Source organism: Rousettus aegyptiacus, unplaced genomic scaffold, assembly GCF_014176215.1.
Source record: "Rousettus aegyptiacus isolate mRouAeg1 unplaced genomic scaffold, mRouAeg1.p scaffold_m13_p_7, whole genome shotgun sequence".
NCBI lineage: Eukaryota > Metazoa > Chordata > Mammalia > Chiroptera > Pteropodidae > Rousettus > Rousettus aegyptiacus.
Window position 1 is genome coordinate 71,739,110 of NW_023416310.1, and position 21,180 is coordinate 71,760,289.

The 21,180-nt window shown below is 64.3% G+C and overlaps 1 protein-coding gene and 1 pseudogene across 7 annotated transcripts in view; one reads left to right on the forward strand and one right to left on the reverse strand.

Moving 5' to 3' along the window:
* TNRC18 (trinucleotide repeat containing 18) overlaps positions 1–21,180 on the reverse strand; it is a 71,349-nt gene that overhangs the window by 29,744 nt on the left and 20,425 nt on the right. For 5 of the 7 annotated variants that reach the window (XR_004951854.1, XM_036224052.1, XM_036224051.1 and 2 more), the window contains 12 exons: positions 20,638–20,793; positions 18,379–18,504; positions 16,231–17,925; positions 11,837–11,939; positions 11,329–11,534; positions 10,822–10,968; positions 10,053–10,243; positions 8,374–8,806; positions 6,844–7,836; positions 1,887–2,059; positions 1,194–1,330; positions 855–983 (listed from right to left, as the gene is read on the reverse strand). Coding sequence is in view for 6 of the 7 variants with exons in the window: in XM_036224052.1 (XP_036079945.1) it covers positions 855–983; positions 1,194–1,330; positions 1,887–2,059; positions 6,844–7,836; positions 8,374–8,806; positions 10,053–10,243; positions 10,822–10,968; positions 11,329–11,534; positions 11,837–11,939; positions 16,231–17,925; positions 18,379–18,504; positions 20,638–20,793 (4,489 nt within the window). In the remaining variant the exon portion in view is untranslated. The remainder of the gene's footprint in view (positions 1–854; positions 984–1,193; positions 1,331–1,886; positions 2,060–6,843; positions 7,837–8,373; positions 8,807–10,052; positions 10,244–10,821; positions 10,969–11,328; positions 11,535–11,836; positions 11,940–16,230; positions 17,926–18,378; positions 18,505–20,637; positions 20,794–21,180) is intronic. The other 2 variants (XM_036224053.1, XM_036224054.1) reach the window with 2 other exon arrangements.
* Positions 5,089–5,207, forward strand: LOC118605804 (annotated as a pseudogene).

Below are 21,180 nucleotides of genomic sequence, written 5' to 3' on the forward strand. Positions count from 1 at the left end.
CCTCACTCAGGAACATCCAGAGATGCTGAGTACAGGACACAGCAGGGCCCCGGGGGCTGTATTCGCCTGAGGAGACCTGGCGCCGACCCACTACCTCTCCTGTACCTTTCGAAGGTACCCCGTGGCCCCCTCTACTTCTTCAAGCCAAGCACTGGGCCACCTAGTGTCACCTGCCCTGATGCTGCGAACAAGGGGGCGAGCCCCTTCCCCTGATGGGCCTCACCCAGCTCTTGCTGCTCCTACACCCAGGGACTACCACGCCGGCCTGGAGGAAAAGCTCTCATTCCAGCCAGCATTCAAGAAAACTTCCAGAGGTGCCACACGTAGCTTCTGCTGCTACCCACGGAGCTTGTCCCCACAGTGCACGAAGGAAGTGACCCTAGGTCGCGGAGAGCAGGCTCAGGCACAGTGAGCCAGCAGGTCAGGCGGACAGGAAAGATACTGTCCAGGCTCAAAAGAAACTAAGTGACAACATGAGCTGGAGCCCATCCCCCGGGGCTGGGAGCTCAGCGGGCCCTCCGCAAGGAAGAGGTGTGTGGACAAGAGCGAGAATCGGTCCTCAGCCCTGGAGAAAGAGCGCGTGGCAGGATGACGGCTGGAGCACTTGGGTGACAGCCCAGAAACCTCTCACTGGGGCCACCGCCCGCTCGGTCCTGGCCGGACGAGTCTGCCTGTCCACTCCGCCACTCGCCTGGCTCGGCCTCCTGGCCCGGGCGGCGCGCGCCACGCTCCCTGAGCTACCAAACCGGTGGGCCAGCGCCCAAGGGCCTCGAGGAGCCAGCGCCTAGACGCAGGCCCTGCGCTCCTCCCCGAGCTCTGTGCCAGTCCCCGACCCACCGAGGGGCCAGCCTTACTTTCCGCTACTGTTGCGGCTCTTCCCTCTCTTGCGGGGGGGCGACAGGGTGCTCAGGGCGTGGGTCCGTTTCCTCGGCCTGCCAGGGCCTCTGCGTGTCAAGCTTCTATGGGGTTCCTCGCGCCTGTCCCTTAAAAAGAATCACACGCTTGGCTGTGAACCTGGGCGGTGGAGGGGGCGCGGAGAAGGGACACACGAGGCACCCACGCCACTCGGGGCCACACACGCCTCTGCCGGCCTACCACAGCGGACCTACTGAGTGCCAGCGCCTACGAGAGCCCAACCGGGGCGCCGCTGGCCGGGCCGGGCCCGGGGCGGGGCGGCGCGGGGCGCCACTCACTCGGACTCGCGGCGCCTCTGCAGCCTCAGCAGCTCCCGCTGCTTCTCCTTGTACTGCCGCTGGACCTCCGCCAGCCGCATCCGGAAGTCCAGCTCCACGGCGTCCATGTTCTCCAAGGAGGACTTCATGGCGTACATCTGGGGGGAGACGGGGAGTGAGGACGCCGGCGCCCGCCAGCTCCCACGCGGACGGGCGTGGCGGGGTTCGCGGCCAAGGCCCTGGGCCCAGCTCGCATCCCTCTCTGCCACCTACAAGCTGCGGCCTTGGGCAAGACACAGACGCCCCATCTGCACAACAGCGACCGAAAAACCAACTGTGCCAGGCCGCATCAAGGCCAGACGGACCCGTCACGACTGCTCACGCAGCACTACCGTATCATGTCACAGGGCAAGGCTCAGAGAAGTGACGCCACCTGCCCAAGGCCCACGGGCAGCAAGGGGCGCGGCCCACCCACGAGGCCACCACCAATGGAACACGCTCCAGACACATGATCAGATGGGTAAACTGAGGCCTCGAAAAGGGAAACAACTCGCCGGGATCGCAAAGCAAGTCAGTGGTAGAGGCTGGACTCGGACCAGGCCCCTCCAGCTCCAACGCCAGCCAAGCCCCCAGGCAAGGTGAAATCTCTGGGGGACCCGTCTCCACCCCCACGCCCCAGGCCACAGGCCAGAAACACGGCCCGGAACACCTCACCCGCTCCTCCTTCTTCTGCATCCAGCTGTACTTCTTGTTGGGGTTCAGCTCGCGTGGAAGCCGCAGGTTCTTGAGCGGGTCCACGAAGGGGCTGTCCAGCACCTCCTTCAGCATGTGGCTGCTGGCCGCCAGCAGGCTCTCCAGCGAGGGCCGCACTGCCAGACGCTCCACACCTGCAGACAGGAGGCAGGTGAGCTGTGCTCCCCGGGCGGCGGGACTGACCGGCGTCGCGGCCACGCCCCCTCGGACCTCAAACACGGACAGGGAAGCCCAGAGCGAGCTCAGGGCCTCTCCAAGGCCACACGGCCCCCAGGATGCTGAGGGGACGGCAGGAAGTGGTGCCGAGTACGGGCCGCGCAGGACCACAGCCCGCTCCTGGTCCCCAGACGTCCTGTAGGTGCACAGAAACCCGAGCAGTCACCGGAGGCCAGCACGGGTTCTTTTGAGCAGCGTGGTTCTCTACCTGTCCCTAAAATCACCCTTGAGGAATATGTGTGGTTTTTCATCACCAAAAAGAAGAGGCAAAGGTTAAGTTTTGTAAACGGTAAAAGTAATATGCACACACACAAAAAAAACAGGGACCGAGCCCCTCCCCGGAAACGCTGCTGCTGCTGGTCTCTGGGATGGTCCCGGAACCGTGTGTGCATGTGCAAACACACGCGACACACGTGGGCGTCCTTCACAAACACGAAAGTGCCACTCGTCAGCACAGACCATATCACGCTTTGGTTCTGCTGCTTAACGAAAATCTACCACATTCACATGATTAGCTCAAACCATATAAAAATCGCCATTTTTGTAGGTCAAAAATACCAGAATATCAGCAATTTTATATGGCCAGACTTAGTAACAACAGCTCAAGTCTCTTGTATTGAGCTTCATCTAAATTTATCTAAATAATCCTCCACTGATGGCATTTAGGTCGTGTCTGACATGTTCTGGTTTTTATAGTGGACAGTCACACAGCGAAGACACGTATGTTAGAAAAATTCCTACCCGTGTGATAAGTAACACAACTGAGATGTGTGCGCTCATCTGATGAACAGTCCCAATGCCCTTCCGCCAAATTAACACGCATCTTAATTTTTTTTATCGAAGGTCCAAGAAATCGACATTAACAACTGTCACGTGGATCAGGGCTCCTCGACCCTGGCGCTAGTCTCTGCGGCTGGCTCCCCGTCGTGGGCGGTGGGGGGCTGTCCCCAGCGGCTGGCTCCCCGTCGTGGGGGGGCCGTCCCCAGCGGCTGGCTTTCCGCTGGGCGGTGGGGGGCTGCCCCAGGCAGCGCTGTGGGAAGTTCGGCCGCAGCCTCATCTTTACCCACTAGGTGTCAGTACTACGCCCCATGGGCTGTGACACGTGTCACCGCCGGCTGGGAATCACTGGCTTTGCTGACAGAAACGGAGCCACAAAGTGGTGAACCCGGCGGCTCCCACAGGTGGTACCAGACTGCAGCGTGCGGCCTGCCCCGAGGCACCACCCTGCCCCTTCGAGGTCCCCCTGAGAGTCGTAGTTGTAGGATGAAGCTGTTCTGGCATAGAGAAGGGGACCGAGGTGTGGCTGTGTCACCTCCTTCACCCTGACACACCAGAACGACAGCTCAGGGCAGCCAGAACCACTCTAGTTCCGGCTGCTGTGGGCTAAATAAATTGTGTCCCCCCCAAATCCACACGTTGAAGTCCAATCCCTAGTACCTCAGAATGCAACCTAATTTGGAGATGGCCTCGTACGAGGCAATCGAGTTAGTCGTCGGGGAAGCCTAATGTACCTTCATCCTCACTGGTGGTCAGGACGCAGACACACAGAGGCGCGACCACGGGAGGCCACGGAGAAAACGGCCATCTGCCCGCACAGCAAGGAGAAGGAACCGGCCCTGCCACACCTCGAGCGCAGACGTCCAGCCCCCGAAGCCGCGAGAAAACGTGTCACTTAAGGCTCCCAGTCTGTGGTATTTGTCACAGCCGCCCTAGGTGACTAATACATGAGCCTTGCGGCTTTACCAAGGCAGAGGTGACTCGGGATCGGAGGTCGGATCTGCACCGGAACCCCCACAGGACCGGGCGTCAGTCACAGAGGCCAAGGCGAGCAGGCAGCGAGGACGGCCCGCGGGCAGGCCGCCCGGCTCCCTCACTGTGTGGGCGTGGGTAGCCGCATGGGGACAGGGGGCGAGGGTGATGTGGGCGGGCTGGCGGCCCCAGGAAGTGGTGTGTTCAGCATTCCACCGGCCACTGCAGGAAAGAAAGGGCCACCAGGACCCCTGCACCCCTCAGCCCTGCCTCTAGGGCGCCCTCCAGGCCCAGAGCCCTAGATCCAGCCTGGGCCACAGCCCCACTGCAGAGTGGGAAGGGGCGCCTCAACCTCGGGGTCCAAACCCCAATTCCGCTCCCCACCCCAGCGCTTCCCCACCCAGGTCTGGCCAGCCTGCCTTTCAGGGGCTCAGGCCGAGCCCCGGGGGCGGCCCCTGCCCTGCCCTCCCCAGCTGCACCGGTCAAAGCCTGCTGCTCCAGCTGAACTCCCCCCGGAGCCCGCCTGCTGCACACCCCACCCCCCCGCCACCCTGACTCTTCCTGCATGGGATCTCCACACAGCCCCCACGACCCCCTATACTCAAGTCTGGTCCTGTCACCCGAGCTCAAAACCAGCTTCCAACGGCTCACCAGTTCATCCAGAGTAAAAGACCCCAAAATCACGCCCGCCGCGTCCCCCCGCCCTCCTCACCACACTCGGGGGCCCCGCCCCACTCCACTCCAGCCCCCGCCTCCTGGCTCTTGTTCCTGTGTGCCACACACTGCCACCCCGGGGACTTTGCACTTGCTGTTCCTGTGGCCTGGAGTGGCTGCCATGCCTTCCTCGGGCCCCCTTATCAAGAATGGCTCCCGTGGCCTTCCCGAGACCACCCTTCCCAGCATTTCCACCCACCCGTCACCACCTGACAGTCCTGAGGGCTGCACATTTACCGCTGGGCCCCAACAGCAAGAAGGTGCCAGGGACACAGGAGGCAGGCACTTAACGAGTATGTACTGAGTGAAGGTATGTAGGACCCCCACATGGAAAGTGAGGCAGGAGGGCCGAAAGGGGCATGGGTGGGCAGCAACCCCCAAACTGGGGGACCCATGCTCAGCCCTCTCTTTCCTGATGCCCCCAGCCCTCTGGAGTCCCCTCTAAAAACCCACCAACAGTAGATAGGATCAAGAGGGGTTTCATGCCTATGGCCATGCCACCCTGAACGCGCCCAATCCCGTCTGATCTCGGAAGCTAAACAGGGTCGGGCCTGGTTAGTACTTGGATGGGAGACCACCTAGGAAGACCAGGTGCTGCTGTAAGCGTAAAAAATAAAAAATAAAAAAAGAAGAGATTGTAAACTGGCAAGGTCCTTGCGATCTGTGAAATCGACCAAGGATTGTCTCGCCTAAAAAAAAAAAAGAGGATTTTCATTTCCCCTGAAAAACATAAATCTTTTTATACCAAGCTATTTAAATGGAAGAAAGGAAACAATGAACTTCAGAACAACAACAGGACAGCCACCCACGGGAGAGGGGGCCTCACTTATCCAAGCTTCCTGGGGGGCCGTGTGACCACAGCCATGAAAAAGCCTTGAAAATGTGTGGCCTTGTTTTGACTCAGCGACTCTACCCCTGGGAACATGCCCCCGGGAAAATCGGAGGTAGGGAAAAAGGTTTGTCTTCAGGAGGAATCCTCACATTATTTACAATACCAAAAAAAAAAAAAAAAAGGAAGGAAAAGGTAAACTAAAACGTCTGATCTGACGGTGGAAGATCGAGTCACCGAAGGCTGGAAAGAAAACTGGGCAGTCCCTAAAAAGATGTTTTTAAAAAACACAAACTTTTTAGATCTAAAACATTCACAATGTTTTCAGAAAATGTGAAAAACGTTTAGTAAAGAATGCATAAGTGAAAAGGGCAGATCACAGAACACTGTTTACAAAACAGTCTCGATTCTGGAAATGTGTAGAAACAGCTCCAGAGGAAGCTCACCAAAGGCTGGCAACGCTGTTATTAACTCCTTGGCAGCTGCCTGTCGCCTCGGCCCCTCCCCCAAGCCTCCCGGGCAGAGCGTGGGGCGGGGGCAAGGCTGTGCCTGACCCACAGCCCCTTTGCACACTTCTTGGGGCACCCCAGTTTTCTAATGTCGAACATCAGGGACTTTGTGCACGGCCGACTTCACTGCCTCTTCTGCTAAAAGTACCCCATTCGTTTCCTTTGGAGGCCCACCACTGCTCCCCTACGCCCCAGAGGTGACACCCCATCCAGGGTGGTGTGTGACCAGCCTGGCTCCTCCCCGCTCCTGAGCCACAGGGTTTGCTTCTGCAAAAACCAAGAACCCCAGAGAGCCAATGAGAAGGGATCGCAGCCTCTCTGCCAGAGCCACCAGGAAAGAGGTGGCCCCTTTTGGGGAGTCTGCTGAGCCGAGCAGGCCTCGGATAAGCACTGGGGGACCCCCCACCTTGAGAACTGTCAGCCTGCCTTGAACGAGGCCAAGAGAGAGAAAAATAGAGCAGGGGGGAGGGCTGGGGAAGGGAGTGCGTAGGCAAAGCCACACCTGACGACTTGCTCTGAGCACCTAGATCCCGCCATGCCTGAAACTACCTACCTAACGGCTGCTACACTTCGGTTCCACGAGCCGCTAAGCAGCCCTCCTTTTTCTAAACCAGTTAAAATGAGAGTTTCCGTCTCTTACGACCCAAAGAATCCTCCTAACACAAACTTTGCCACTGACCAAATGAGGAGAAATTTCACCAAGAAGCCCACAGACAGGCCACAGAACACCCATAGCCAGCTGCACTGCACTTGGAAAGTCAAGATGTTGAGTTCTATGTTACGTGCATTTTACAATTCTAAAAGTGACTACGAACAAACCACGCCCTGGGGTTTTTAAAACCCTGCTGAAGAACTCGTGAAGCACGCGGGGCCCCCGACGCGGCCCTGCGGCCAGGCTCACCTCCCGCCTCCTGGCTCCTGCGCTCCAGCTCCAGCTCGGCGATCTCGCTCAGCAGGGTGATGCCGTGCAGGAGGCTCTGCTCCAGCGCCAGGCTCTGCACGGCCTCCAGCTCCTCCCGGGCCTGGGTGCCGGCGCCCGGGGAGGGCAGAGGCCTGGCCTGGGGCAGCTCTGCGGCCGCCGCCAGGGCGTTCATGCCGGCCAGCGGGTCCTCCAGGCCGGGCAGGAACTGGTCCGAGCCCTCCTCTTCCAGGAAGCAGGCACCGCCGGGCACAGGGGCGGCCTCCCGGGTCCCCAGACTCAGGCGCTCTCCCTCCCCGGTGGGTGCGTCACAGTCCGCCGACTCCAGGCTGGGCCGGGGCTCGCTTGGGGCCACCTGGGCCAGGCCTTCCTCCGGCCCTACCTCTGCCACGGGCATGCCCACACCCACGGGCACGTCCACGGGCACCTCCACGGGCTCCTCCTTAGCCTCGACCAGTGTTTCGGGGGTCAGCCGCGCCCCCAGGTCTGGGGCGGCTGTGTGGGATACTGTCCGGCCTGGAGATTCGACCCGTGTTTCGGCCCCCTCAGCAAAGTCCGGGCACCCGGAGGACTCCATGGCCCCCTGCCCACCGGTGCCCAGCGCCTGGGTCTCCAGCAGCCCGCCTCCGGGGCTGGGGGCCGCCATGGCTTCCTCAGTGCGCAGGGCCAGCGGAGACTCCAGGGAGGGCAGCTCCTCGCGGCCTTCGTCCACGTCCTCCACCTCCGCCTTCACCTCTCGCTCGGCCAGGGCCTCCCCGGCTGGGTCTTCCCGCAGCGGCTCTGGGATCTTGGAGGGCGACAAGCGGATGGGCTTGTCTTCGGGCGAGAGCGCCAGGCGCTCAGGCCCGTCGGCCGGGAGCGGCACGTCGGGGGCCAGGCCGTCGGCGTCGGTGGCGGCCGCGGGCTGCAGCAGGAACGGGTAGGGCCGCCCGTAGTGCGGCGGCAGTGCTTGGAACGGGTACCGGGGCGGCATGTCTGCAAGGACACCGCGCGTGGGTCAGCAGGGCCCCTCCTCCCGCCCCGTCTGACGCCCCCGCACCCCACCAGCCGGGACACGCCCACGGGGTGGCTCTGCTCACTGGGGTGGCTCCCAGGCAGCATCGGCGGAAGCCCGGGGCCTCAGGGAGAAAACGCGGCCACCCTCCTCCCTAGGGTCTTCAGACTGGTGCCTTCTCTAGCGCCTCTCCACTCAGCACCCAAGAGCAGGCCCTTGAGAAGACCCCACACGGCTCCCACCCAGCCTGCGGTCACTTCTGTCCTCTCTTCCACGAGATGCACCCACCCGACCCCGTTAACGCGGGGGGGGGGGGCACCCAGGTCGTTAGGAACTGGGGCAGTGCTGGCCCTGCCTTCCCCTGAGCTCACGTGCTCCTCCCAGAGCCTGGCGGCCGGCCCGGTACACCCCAGGTGCTCGGGAGACAGGAGGGATGAAGGAATGGAGGACCGAGTAAATGACCAGACGGAGGTTTCGCCAGCAGCACGCGGCCCGCAGGGTCTCGGCCTTGCTCCTACCTGAGAACAGGGCCTGGAAGGGGCTGGGGGCTTCCTTCTCCAGCTCCAAGTCCTTCTTCTCGACGACGTTCTCGGGTGCCTCCTCCTTGCGAGTGATGCCCGGTGTGGGTGGCGGGGAGGCGGGCGGTGGGCTGGAGGGGTGGGAGCTGGGCGTGGCAGGGTAGGCATAGGTGGGTGGTGGCTTGGACACATCCTCCAGCTTCTGGATGACCTTGGCCTTCAGGGCAGCCACAGGGGAGGCTCGGGGAGACGGTGGCGGGCTCATGGCCTTGCCATAGGTGCCCGCGGGGCCGGCGGCCAGGCCGGGCGGCTTCCGCGGCAGCAGCCCCGGGCCCGAGGCGGCCAGGCTGGCCTTGCCCGCAGCCTCCAGGCTCCGCTTGCTCACTTTCTCCTCCATCTCCGCCCGGTGCTCCTGGGCCTTCAGCCGCTCCTGCTGGGGAGGGGGCCAGCAGGCAGGGTCAGCTTGGCAAGACCCATCACCCAGCACCAGCCTTGTCCCTGAGGACCCCAGAGCCCAGACAGCCTCTCAGGCAGGGTCCGGGGCGCCGGCCGCCCACCCCCCAGCCTGAGGCGGACATTCCGTTACAGCCCGTGTGTAACAAGCACCGCATTCCCCGTGGAACCTCAGCAGCCGGGGCCGGGGGGGGCCCAGGCCTGACCCTGGGTCCACTGGGGCCCTCACAGTCAGGGCAGCGGGGCGGAGGCGAGAGGGTCCTGAGGATGAAGGAGCCGCCCTGCTCCCGGCACCTTCACGGCATCAGGATGACAACCTGCACGGAGAACTCGCCACCTGCCTGCCGTGCCCCATCCGGGTCTCAAGACCACACCGAGGAGGGCAGGGGCTGTCTCCTCCCGTCTCGGGTGACTTCGGAGGAACCGGGAGGAGGGAGCTGGCTCGAGGACAGCCGATGCTCGCGGGGGCCGGGCAGGCCACACACACAGCACGCGGAGAAGCGCGGCGAGTTCCAGCCGCCCTCGCAGTCGTCCCGCCAGACGACGGGCGCGCGACGAGCCCCTCGCTCTCCCAGAGGGAGAGGAAAAGTCGCTTGCCCAAGAGCACACAGCCAGCTGTAACAGCGAAGGTTCAAACCCTCGGCGCTGTCTGCTGCACGAGCCACCTCTGCCGACTCCCCCCGCGTGCCCACCGCAGGACACCGGAGGGACGAGGCCGAGCCGAGGGCAGCGGTCCCAGACGCCTTCGCGGAGGCAGGAGGGCGCTGCGCTTCGGGGAGCCTCCCCACGCGGGGGGACGCCTCGCGCCTCTGCTTACGGGGTCAGGCAACGCGGGCGGCAGAGGCCAGCCCCAGCCTAAGGGGGGAGCCTAGGGCCACTGAGTGGGCGGCCGGGCCGGGCCAGGCACAGGACACAGCATGAGCTCACCGGGGTCCCTGGCTGTCCCATCCGAACTCCCCCGATTCACAAGGCCGCCTCGCCTGCCTCCGTTTCCACACTGCTCCCTGTGCCCCCCCCCCCCCCCGCCAGGCTCTGTCCACCTCTGGGCCTTGCTCACACAGTCCCCTTTGCCCGGAGGGCTCCTCCAGGGACCACCACTGGCCACCAGGCTCTCGTCTCTTCTCCCTCACCGTCCACAGCTGCTGGGGGTTTCTGCTGGCTGACCTGTGTGCCTCGCCAGCGAGAGGAGGGGTCCCCAGCGCCCCGCGACCGCCCGCCCCACTCACCACGAGCTGGGCACTGCGCTGCAGCTCCAGGGCCTGGGCCGCCTGCTGCTGCAGGTACAGGAGCTCCTGCTGCCGCAGGAAGTGCTGCTGGGAGAAGAGCTGCAGCTGCTGGGCGTGGTGCAGGGGGCTGCGGCCCGGGGGGTACAGGGCGGGCCAGAGGGGCGGCACCGCGGCCCGCTCCATCAGCTCCGCTGCGGACGAGACCGGAGGACCGTGAGGCTGTGTGCACCGCCGGACACGTCGCCCCACTGCCCAGACGGGGCAGCTGAGGCCACAGAAAGGACCTCGCGCGGCAGAGCTGGGCTTGGCTGGGCTCCTGGCTGCCCTACCTCTCGCCACAGGCGGCCACGTCCCAGGCCCAGGGCAGCACGGGCCCTGTCCGCGCCCCACCCGGGTTGTCCCCAAGGCCTCGCAGCTGCAGTGTGCCAACACAGGGACTCCCAACTCCTCCCACACCACACCCGCTGGTCTGCAGAGTGCATCCCCAAGGGATGCGGACGTCCAGGCTGAGGGTCTGCGCCCCACCACGGCGGTCCTCCCTCGGTTCTGCGAATGGTTTCCGGGTCAGAGCTCATCACCCCCAACGACCCCCGTGGCCTTATCACACGTGGACACCGCGTTCTGACGTCCATCCCCTCTGAGCCCCTCTACCTCCCGCACGTCCTGCCGGGTGGACCCCCCTCCTAGCAGGAGACCCCTGGCACTAAGGGGAGTCTCACTGGGTGAGGCTCCTGAACCCCTCGGCCCCCACCCCACGGCCACCACTTACCAAAGTGAGGCAGGTGGTCACTGGGAATGACCACCAGCTGGCCTGACTGCGGGTCCCTGACAAACTGGTAGGCTGACGGCAGGGAGCCGCCAAGGCCGGGTGGGAAGGCTGGGGCCATGCCCTGGTGCAGAGAGGGGGGACCCAAGCCTACGAGAGACCCCGGCCCAAGTCAGTGCTGGAGACTCCAGGCCCAGCTCCTACCCTGCCCGCGTCCCAGTCTCCCGCCTCCTAGGGCCTCTGCGCAAGAAGCCGAGGTGTGAGCAAGCCCACAGCCCCCCACCCCCGAGTACCACCCCCAAACAGGCTCAGCAGAGAAACCACGAGGAGGTGCCATAATCGTCACCCTCGGACAAATCGGGGAGAGCGCGGCAGGGCCACTGAGGGCCGGGCAGGCTCTCCTCCGCCACGGCCCGGCCCTCCCGGCACTCGCCCCGGCACTGAGCTCCCCAAGAACCACACGGAGCCTGCTCTGTCCCCACCCTCCGCCAGCCCATCCCCCACACTCACCGTAGGGGTGCCCGGCGAGCCACATGGACGTGCTGCCTGAGCGGGGCAGCCAGGGGTGAGTGGCCAGGTGAGCCGCGGGGTCAGCGGACCAGCGACCTGAGCCAGCCAGCGCTGGGCCCCCCGTCACCATGAGGTTGGGGTTCAGGCCGTTAGCAGCACAGCTGGTGGGGTGCAGGCGGGCCAGGTCAGCCAGCTCTTTGCTTTCTCTAGAAGGGAACAGAGGTGTCACCAGCAGCCCTACGGCCCTGGGACATTGCCCCAAGTGACCTGAGAACCACCAGGCCACTGTCAGGACCACAGGCGTCGGGGTGTGCTCAGCTCAGAGGGGCTGCCCTGGGGGAGGGGCTGTGGGGTCCCCAGCTCAGGGTCAGGGTCCCGGGCTGGGGCAGCTCCCGCTCGGCACCATGGCCCCCACAGTCAGAGGCTGCGCCATCTCCGGTCAGCCTAGTGGCCCACTGGGGGGGGGACTCCTAGACCCCCAGGGCCCCCGCTTTCCCCAAGCCCTCACCTGAGCAGCTTCTCCTGGTCCCGGTCCAGCCTCGCCCCCAGGAGCCGCTCCTCCCGGTGCCGGGCCCGCTCGTCCCCACAGTCCTCATCGGCCCGGCCGTGCCCTGCGGGGAGCATGCAGTGAGCCCCACCTCAGGGCCCCCTGCGAGGCCTCCACGTCTGCGCGGCTCCTTCCCCCAGGAAGGCCTGCCCTCGCAGTGCACCCGCCCCTCCCAACCCCACCCGGGTCTCCTGTGCCGGAGGCCTCCCTCCGACACCCCCAGAAGGCCCCCCGGACCTCGCACAGGCGACTGGATGTCGGAGCGACATCAGAAAACCGATCGCGTGATAATGTGACGTGAGGCCGCAGGTCGGGGTGGTGGGGCAGGGAAACCACAACCCCCAAAAGTGGCCGCCAGTGAGCAGCACAGCCAGACCCCGGTCATGGCCGCCGGCCACCGCACCGAGGTCCCACCGCGGCTGTCTGCCGCACACACGGGGCTGATCTTTTTAAAACTGAGACAGAAAAGTAAAATCGGGGACACTTCACGTGGGGCGCGTGGAAGACGCGGGAGCTGCTGTCCAGCGCGCCCGCCCCGCCCTGGTGCCCGGCAGGCACCCCCAACCTGGAGCTCGTCCAGCTGCGCCTACTGCCCACCGCCCCAGTGGGGAAGGCAGGTCCCCAGCGCAGCCTGGCACACGGGGAGGGCTGGAGGCGGCGGGCGCCCCTGGAGGGCCCGCGCCGCGGTCCCGCCTCGCCTGCCGCCACCTTCCCCTGCCCCGGCCCCACCCCACGTGTTTTCCACACCACAAGCCACAAACCTGCACGTGTGGCAGCCCCGGGCAGGCCAGGGCACGGGAGGCAGCGGGCACTGGCAGCAGAGGCCACAGCGAGCAACCGAAACTTGTCTTAAAGCAGAAACCGGCGGAGGCTGGTGTCTCCCCGCCCACCTGGAACTGTGGGTGGCAGCGCCCCACCGACAGGGCGCAGCCACCTGCCCTGAGGACCCTGCAAAGCTTGGGCAGTCTCGGTCCCCAAGACCCAGCCAGCCGTCCTGGGAGGTGCACTGAGAGGCCACCCCGGCCCCCGGCCCCAACAGCGCTGCCCTGCTGGAGACAAAGCTCCCGGGCCCCAGACGCCCCACATTCGTGCCCCTCGGAGACAAGGATTCCATTCACAGGACTACCATCAGGCATCCCCTCCTCGTTTCTCCCTTCCTGCACCCCCAAACAACAGAGGCCCCAGGACAGGCTTCAGGACGGTAGGAACCCGCCAGCCTCAGAACAGAGGGAGAGGCGCCGAGTGAGGAGCAGCTATGTGCCCAGTGGCCCAGGCACGCAGGCAGGCAGGAGCCTGGCGTCGGGGGGGAGGGAGTAGGGGGCGCGTCCCTAGAGGCCACTGGACACCCAGGAGTGCCTGGAGGCTGGCCTGAGTGTTCTGGGGAGTTCTCGGCCCAAGGCAACAGGGAAGCCCAGAGCCAGCCACAGCAGAAGCAAGCCGGCGAGCTGGGCAGGAGTGAGGACAGGCAAGGGAGGAGCCCTCTATCTTCCTCACTTGTGCCCGGGGGACGCAGAGGGGCGTCACTGGCCACCTGCTAAGCCGCCGCGTGCAGACCTCGGTCAGCAAAGGCGCTGAGCAGACGCTCCATCTACACCAGCGCGAAGTCACCTCACTGTCCCAGCACACGGCCGGCGGGCGCGGAAGCAGAGGGAGGGCTCCGCGCCCGGTTTAGGGGAGACGCAGCTGGGGTGCCCCCCGCCTCCGACACCGCTGTGCCCCACGCTCCCGGTCCGTGGGGCCGTGAGAGTGACAGCTGCTCCCTCCCAGGGCCGCTGGGAGATGGGGACCGTTCTACGTGAAGGCGGAGCGTTTCTAGAGGGGCGACAGCAGCGTTTCCCCAAGGCTGCCTGCGCCTGTCTGCTGGGCACAGGGTGCTGCTGTGTGGGACACATAAGTGTAGACAACACCTGTCCTCAGTCCACCTCAGGGTCCAAGAACTGCCAGACCAGACCCCAAAGACTCAGGGGCCTATCCCCAGCAGGACCTGGGCTCTTGGGCACTGTCGGAGCCTTTAAGATGTCTGAGCCTTTAACGGCCTACGAGTGGAGAAAAGACAGGCCTGCTGATGAAGCGCCTACTATGTGCCTGTAAGTCCACCTGGCATCAAGGACGTCACTACTGCCATGTGGAACTAGGACCCCCAGGGCTACGCCTCTTGGTCAAGGTCACACAGCTTCGAGAAGCAGAGGGCTCACTCTGCAAAGCCGGACATGGGGAGACAGAAAGAAACCAGGAGACTCAGGGTTGATGACCCCCATACTAAGCTGGGTATCCCCAAATCCTTGCCTCCCTCAAAGGCACCCAGACTGGAGAGAAACCGCCACCTCACACGAGAATTTATCTTTAAGGAGAGGGAGAACCCAGCCACCTACTTTTCAACCATCCGTTGCAACAGAGAAAGGCAGCTTCAGGCTAATCCCTGGAAGTCTCGTCCCAAACCTGTCACATCCTCCCTCTCCACACACACACACACACACACGCACACACACACACACACACACACACACACACTCCCTCCCTGTCACGCACTCGTACACACATTCTCTTACACACACACGCACATACATCATGGCTACAGGTCCCTTGGGCACAGGCAAGCACTCGGCTCCTGCCTGAGCTCTGGGGACCGTGGCCCCCAACACGGATGCCACATTGCGTCACGTGAGCGTTCTTTAAGGGAAGGGACCCTAGGCTACTGCCCACTCCTTCAATCCCACACGAAGGCAGGGCCTGGTGCCAGTGCCCCAGGGTCCGAGGGCGGGCTTCCCCGGCTGGAGCAATGGGCTTGATCAGTAGTCATTCAACAAACATTCCCTGAGCATCGCTCGCCCCGGATGTTGGTTCTCAGTGTGAGCGCAGGGGGCGTGAGTCCCAGGGTGGCCGGGCCCTTAACCGGCTCGGCCTGGGCAGTGGGGCTGAGGCTGCAGGTCTGAGAGGCAGCTAGCTGTGACAGGCCACAGCAGTGGCTGCTCACTGTGGACCAAGGATGAAGTCGGAAAGGGTGGCACAGGGGGCCAGGCCACGGCGGGGGGGGGGGGGGGATGGGGACCCAGGAGCTGTGCGCCCAGGCCTCCTGAGGAGCCTGTGGGAGCCAAGTCTGGAGAGTGGCTGCGGCACAGGTGCCCCCGATGTGGGCCAAGCCCAAGCTTGCAGCTGGTGAGCACAGGGAGCGAGCCGGGGCTGGGGCCAGAGGCGCAGGGAAGAAACCCAGGCCGACTGCTGAGAAGTCACACGAGCAAGGACCTTCAGGGGCCTCTCCCCGGCCTGCCGAACCCACCCACAGCGCACAGAACACCGCCCGGTAAGGGTGGGGGGGCCCTTGGCTCAGCAACGGGCTCTTTTCCAGGCAGACCAAGTCCAGGGTCCCAACGAAAATGCCACAAACATCAACGCTCCAAAATCCCAAGGAGGATTCCAACAGTGATATGTAAGAGGCAAAAGAAACTGCAAACACCCCACCTAGTTCTGGAAAAACAGTCAATTTCGCTAGTCATTAAAAGAAATACACCGTTCTCATCTACCAAACTTAGCAGTTTTTCTAAAAATATTAAAACACAATTATGAGAAATCTAAAATAAAACAGACTTATACACTACTGACAGGCACATAAAACCTCTATCTACCTAAAAAATCACCGAGGTAGTGAATCAAAACCCATAAGAACACAAACACCCTCGTTTCCATCTGTCACAGTCACTCATTCACCAAGCACCTACTACGCAGCCGGCCTCACAGTAGGTACTGGGGACCCTGAACTAGGTAAGGCATGGCTACCTCCCTGAAGAATTCTCAGAATTGAAGGCTTCGAGCTGGTCTAGTCCTAGGAACCTATTCTTAGAACATGACTCAAAATATGAAGGCACAATGCACAAAAATATTCAATGCAACATTCTTAACACACAAAACATCAGAGGAAAATAAAATGCCCGCGAAGGGAAGAACTAGCTTGACTCAGTGCGTGCTCCTGATGAAATATTTGAGACCAATAAGAAAATGACACCTATAAAGGACAGCCCCCACTGTAACGTGTGAAAACGCAGGGGCCCCAGATCCGACGCCTGCTAGGACCTCTGCGGGAAGGAGGAACTCGCACAGGAAGATGAAGCGCAGGGAAGGTCTGACAGCGTTCGGGGCGTTGGAAAACAATGGTCCATTTTCCTTCTTCGCCACATTACACATTTTAATATGTGCACAATGGTAAAAACAATAACCCTTCAAGAGCAGCCACCGCCCTGAGTGACATAAAGGCCAGAGGGTGCCAGGGAGGCAGGGAGAATGGGGTGCAAGGAGGCCAGGAGACAGGTAGAAATGGGAGATGAAGGTGGGAGGGGTGGGGTAAGGGATCCAGGACCCACCTTTGACGTTGCTCAGGGACAGGGAGCGCTCTTGGTCAGCCAGCCCGGGCCCCAGTCGGCCACTTCCGCCACTGTCCTTCTGCCGGGCCACGGCCACAGCGATGCCCACAGGCGGGTGTCGCACCTCGGCCTCACCCTGAGCAGCGGAGCCCTCTCGCCCAAAGGCCTTGGTGCTGTCAGGCCTCTCGGGATCGCGCTTCAGCTGCCGGCCCCCCGTTGGGGCCGGCCCGCCGGGGTGTGGGAGGCGGGCCTGGGTGCGAGGGGTGCCGGTGGAGGGGGCAGGCTCGGGCTTCATGGTGCCCAGACCGCCGAAGGGGCTCTTCTTGCCACAGCCGCCAGGGCGCACCGCCACGGCCTCGCGGGCGAAGCTGCCGCTGTACTTGATGAGGCTCTGCATGGCTGAGGCCTCGCCGGGCGCGTGGACCGCGGCGTGCAGGTCGGCGCCCGGCCTGGCGCAGGCGGCCGCGGCTCGGGGCAGCGTGCCCCCGGGGTCCAGGTAGGCCTTCTTGGAGGCGGCGGGGGGCTCGTCCTCCGCGCGGCCGGCGTGGTGGTGGTGCTGTGCCGCCAGCACGGCCATCTGCGTGGTGGCGAAGTTGCCCAGCTCGAACGGTTTCCACTTGTGCTCAGGGCCGGGGGGCGGAGGCGGCCGCACAGGCTCCAGCCCCAAGAGCTTGGCGGCCTGCTGGGAGGCGGCGGGCCTGCAGGGCCGGGGCTCGGCCTCGGGCTTGAGCAGGTCCTTGGCGGGGAGGCAGGCCCGGGGGTCCGGGGAGGCGCGCGCGGTGCGCGCAGGCGGGGCCTCGGCGGGCGGCGGCCGCTTGAGCGAGCGGATCACCGAGTTCTTCTCGCGCAGCACCTCGGGCCGCTCGGCGGGCGGCCGCGGGGAGCCGGGCGGCGCCTGCAGGACCCCGGGCCTGCCGGCCTCGCGCTCGCGGGCCCGCGCGTCGCGCGCCTGGGACGCGATCTGGATGGGCCCGGGGCGCTCGTCGAAGGCCTCCACGGAAGGCACGAAGGTGGGCGCCACCACGCGGTGCTCGCGGCCCGGCTCCCGGGCCCCCGCCGTGGGGAAGATGGTGTAGACGCCGGCGGCGCCGGGCTGCGCGGCGAAGGCGCCGGCCGGCGCGGGCGGGGGCGCCGGCGGCCCCTTGCCCGGCGGCAGCGGCGGCAGCGGCGAGGGGCAGGGGCACGGCCCGGGCAGCAGGGCCTCGCTGCGCCGCAGCCGCGTGCTCTCGTCCTGGCGCGCCGCCTCCTTGGCGCCGCGGGCCGCCTCGGCCACCAGCGCCGGGAGCCCCGCGTCCCCGGCGCCGTTGCAGAGGCTCAGGGCGGACGACGGCCCCGGGTTCTTGCCCTTGGCCTCGGCGGCGGCCGCGCCGGCCACCCGCGGAGGCCCCGGCTCGGCCAGAAAGGGCGACAGGCGCTCGGCGAGGCGCGCGTGCCCGCGGTCCTGGCGGCCGTCCGCGCGCGCCTCCTGCGTCAGGTCCACCACGCCGCGCGGCGCCGCCTCCTCGCGGGCGCGCGGGTCCTTCTTGCCGAACAGCGGGGGCGGCTCCCCTCCGCGGCCCGCCCGCTCCTTGGCCGCCGCTTCCCGCGAGGAGCTTTTGGCAGGGGCGCCGGCGGAGTGGCCGCTTGGGGTCCGGGAGGAGGGCGCGTGGGAGTGCAGGGCGCCGGGAGCCCCGGGGGCCGGCAGGTAGAAGCCGTCTGCAGAGAAGGGAGGAAGAGCACAGCTCTGAGCCCCCCTTGCCCCGGCCAGGAGGCGCCCCCGACGCGTGCCAGCCGGCGCCCTGCGACCACAGGGCCAGGAGGGCCAGTGGCCAGGCACGACGCGGCCTGGGGAGGACGAGCTCTGGAAATGGTCAGAGCAGACCCTAGATCTCGCCTTAGCCAAATAACCAACCTTTCTGAATTTCCTCATCAGGGCTATTTTAAGAGCCACCCAGAGGGCCTAAGGAGGTAGCCAAGCAGAGCCCAAGGAGAAGGCTGTGGAAGGCTGTGGAAGGCTGTGGGTGGGCCCAGAGTGCCTGTGGGGGCCCGAAGGGGATAGGTGCCACCCAGGGTACTGGGTAGTGGTGGTGGAGAAGGGGATCCCAGAGAAGACCTTCAGAAGTTACCCCGAACCCCCAACCCCTAGTCTCCCCACTCCTGCCTCCTGACCTTTCTGGGAATCGAAAATGCTGGGCTGACCCAGCTGGCTGAGGAGGGGGCTCCCACTGCTGGGGGGCTCCAGGTGGTTCAGGTGGAGGTAGGACGGGTACAGACCACTGGGCAGGTGCGAGAAGCCTGCAAGAGAGAGAAGACAAGCCGGGCTGAGCCATCTTGTGCCTCCCACAGGAGTCTCTTCCCGGCCTCTTTTCCTTGGACATAAACTACTGTGGGTCACACAGCAAGGAGCCCCAGTGTGAGGCTCTCCACGCCCCACCCTGGTACTTCAGACCTCCCTCCCCCCAGTCCCTGGCAGGCCCCGGGGCCTTGGACCACAAATCCAGCAGGAAGAGGACCCAAACGGACCCAACTAAGAGGACAATGACGAGGATGGCAGCTCCGTGCAGCGGCCAAGCACTGTCACCTGCTTTGCCTTTGTTAGTCTCATTTAAACTTCCAAACCAGCATCCCGCCCCCCGGCCCGCAAGGTAGCCGTACGCTTAACGTCCCTGCTTACAGATGAGAACGGAGGCTTGGGGCCCCAGGTCACACAGCGCAGGAGCCTGGCTGTGAACCGGGCTTGGAGGGGCTCAACCTCAGCCCGCACAGACCAGGCTCGCCGGTTTCATGGGCCCCTTCCCTGCTGTGGGACCACGGGCAGGTCACTGGCCGCCTCTGAACCTCAGCTCACCCAGCACCTCTGGCTCCCGGAAGAAATTCCCCCTCCGGGGGGAGTGGTCTCCCCAGCCCCCGCCCCCCAAGTAAGGCCCAGAATCAGGGCCTTGCTGTATAGAGAAGGCCGGAAAAGGTAGCCAGAGAAAGAGAAGCAAGATGCCCAGGGGTCACACACAGAATGAAGGCTCAAGAGCCCCTTGCAGGGCCCAGGCCAGGCCTGCAGGTGCTGACCCTGTGATAGGCTGTGGGTCCTCTAGGGCCACAGGCCCACTGGAGACTGCTGTGGGACTCGGGTCCCCCCGTGTCCCCAGCACTCCCTGTGGCCAGAGACACAGGACTGACCCTGTGCACACAGGACACACGGCTTCTCCCACAGCACCGCCCGACAATGACAGAATAATCACAACATAATGACCACCCGGTACACGCTACCGCGTTTAATCACGGAAACGGGACTCCTACGTAGGCATCCGGTCCCTCCACCTTCTCACCTGTGAAATGGGCGTGGTCCCTGCCTGCCTACCTCCCAAACTGTTCTGAGGACAGTGGGTTCAACGATGCAGCGCCTGGTACCTAGTGACCACCTGGTGTGTTTGCTGTCGCTACTACTGCTACTAGTAATCGTTGGCAAAGGAGAAACCAGATGGTCGAGGAGGGCAGAGGAGCCGCGGGCACACTGTAGCCTCTGCTCTCGGGCCCCTCTGGCCCTGCCCTGGGGGGCTAACGTCGGAGGTTCGGATAGGACCGCAGCCTGGAAGGACTGCCCACCCTCCTGGGCCTAGAGCTAGGACTGCCCCCTCTACGCAGGGCGCACACGATGGGGGCTGGAGGAGTGCTCGGAGAGACTGGCGCAGCAGTGGGGAGACCATGGGCTCAGCCTGCAGCAGGTGCTCCCAGGACCCTAATCTTCCAGAACCGGGAGCACCACCGGACGCCTCGGAGGAAGGAAGAGGGAACCAGCACTCGGCATCCAAAATCCGGCAGAGCCAGAGTGGGGGAGGAGCGCAGGATCCCCCAGAACTGTCCCTTCACTGGCAGAGGGACAGCAAGGCTCCAGGGAGGCCCAGGATTTGCTCAGAGCCAGCTGAAAGCCAGACCTGCAGACCCCCGATATTTAGGGGTATCACTGCACAAGTGTCACAGAAGAGCCCAATGGCCCCTGGTCTCACTGCTCCCGCAATTATTAAAGAGCTGACTGTGTGCCAGGCAGACAGCGGGAGAACAATCCAGGCCCTGCCCTCGGAGCTCCCTTTGGTAGGAAAACACACATTTCATGAACAAACACAGGTAAATCCATTGTCACAGGTGAGAGAGAGAGAAGCGGGGAGGGGGAGCTGAGCCCTGAAGGACGAGCAGGGGACAGCCGGTGGGGTGGGGCGGGGGGCTGCACGCAGAGGGAACGGCTCGTGCAAAGGCCCTGTGCCGATGACGAGAGGGAGCACTGAGCATCTGAAGACCGAGCATCAGTGACATGACTGGGTCCCACCAGCCGCAGGGGCAGGGGTGACTGTGGAGGGGAGTGGGCAGACCTGAGAAATGCTGGGGACAGCCAGCGGCCTGGCAGCCCGCGGCCCACCCGCCTGGCACACTCCTTACCTTCGTGGGCGTGCGCGGCCCACAGCTGTACCATGGGCAGGTTGCTGGGGGTGGGGGACCGGAAGGAGAGATCAGAGGGCAGGGGCACCGGGCTCCCATGGGATGAGGCCGAGGGCCCCATCCCGCTGGCCACAAAGCTGCCCAGGAAGGCCTCGCCTGCAGAGAGAAAGGGGGCTGTCAGGCAGCCGGCAGGCCACCGCCACCTGGTCACCACCCTGAGATCCCGTCTCCCCCCATCCCTCCCCACTGCAAGGAGATGGCTCTGGCAGAAACACCGAAGAAACGTGCCACGCCACCCCCAGGCCCTCAGGTGGGCCCAGGTCCGCTCGAGCAGATGCGACACCTGAGAAAACAGCAAGCGAGACCCCAGGGCACAGGCCCGAAGGAAGCCCCCCAGCACACCCTCACCCGGCACAGGTACGGGTCTCCCTGTCCACACACGGGAGCGGAGGCTCCGCCGCGGGCAGGACCCTCCCACGGCCAAAGGATGAGGTAGGGGGGAGCTCACAGTCCAAACCTCTGCTGCCGTCTGAGCTCCTGACC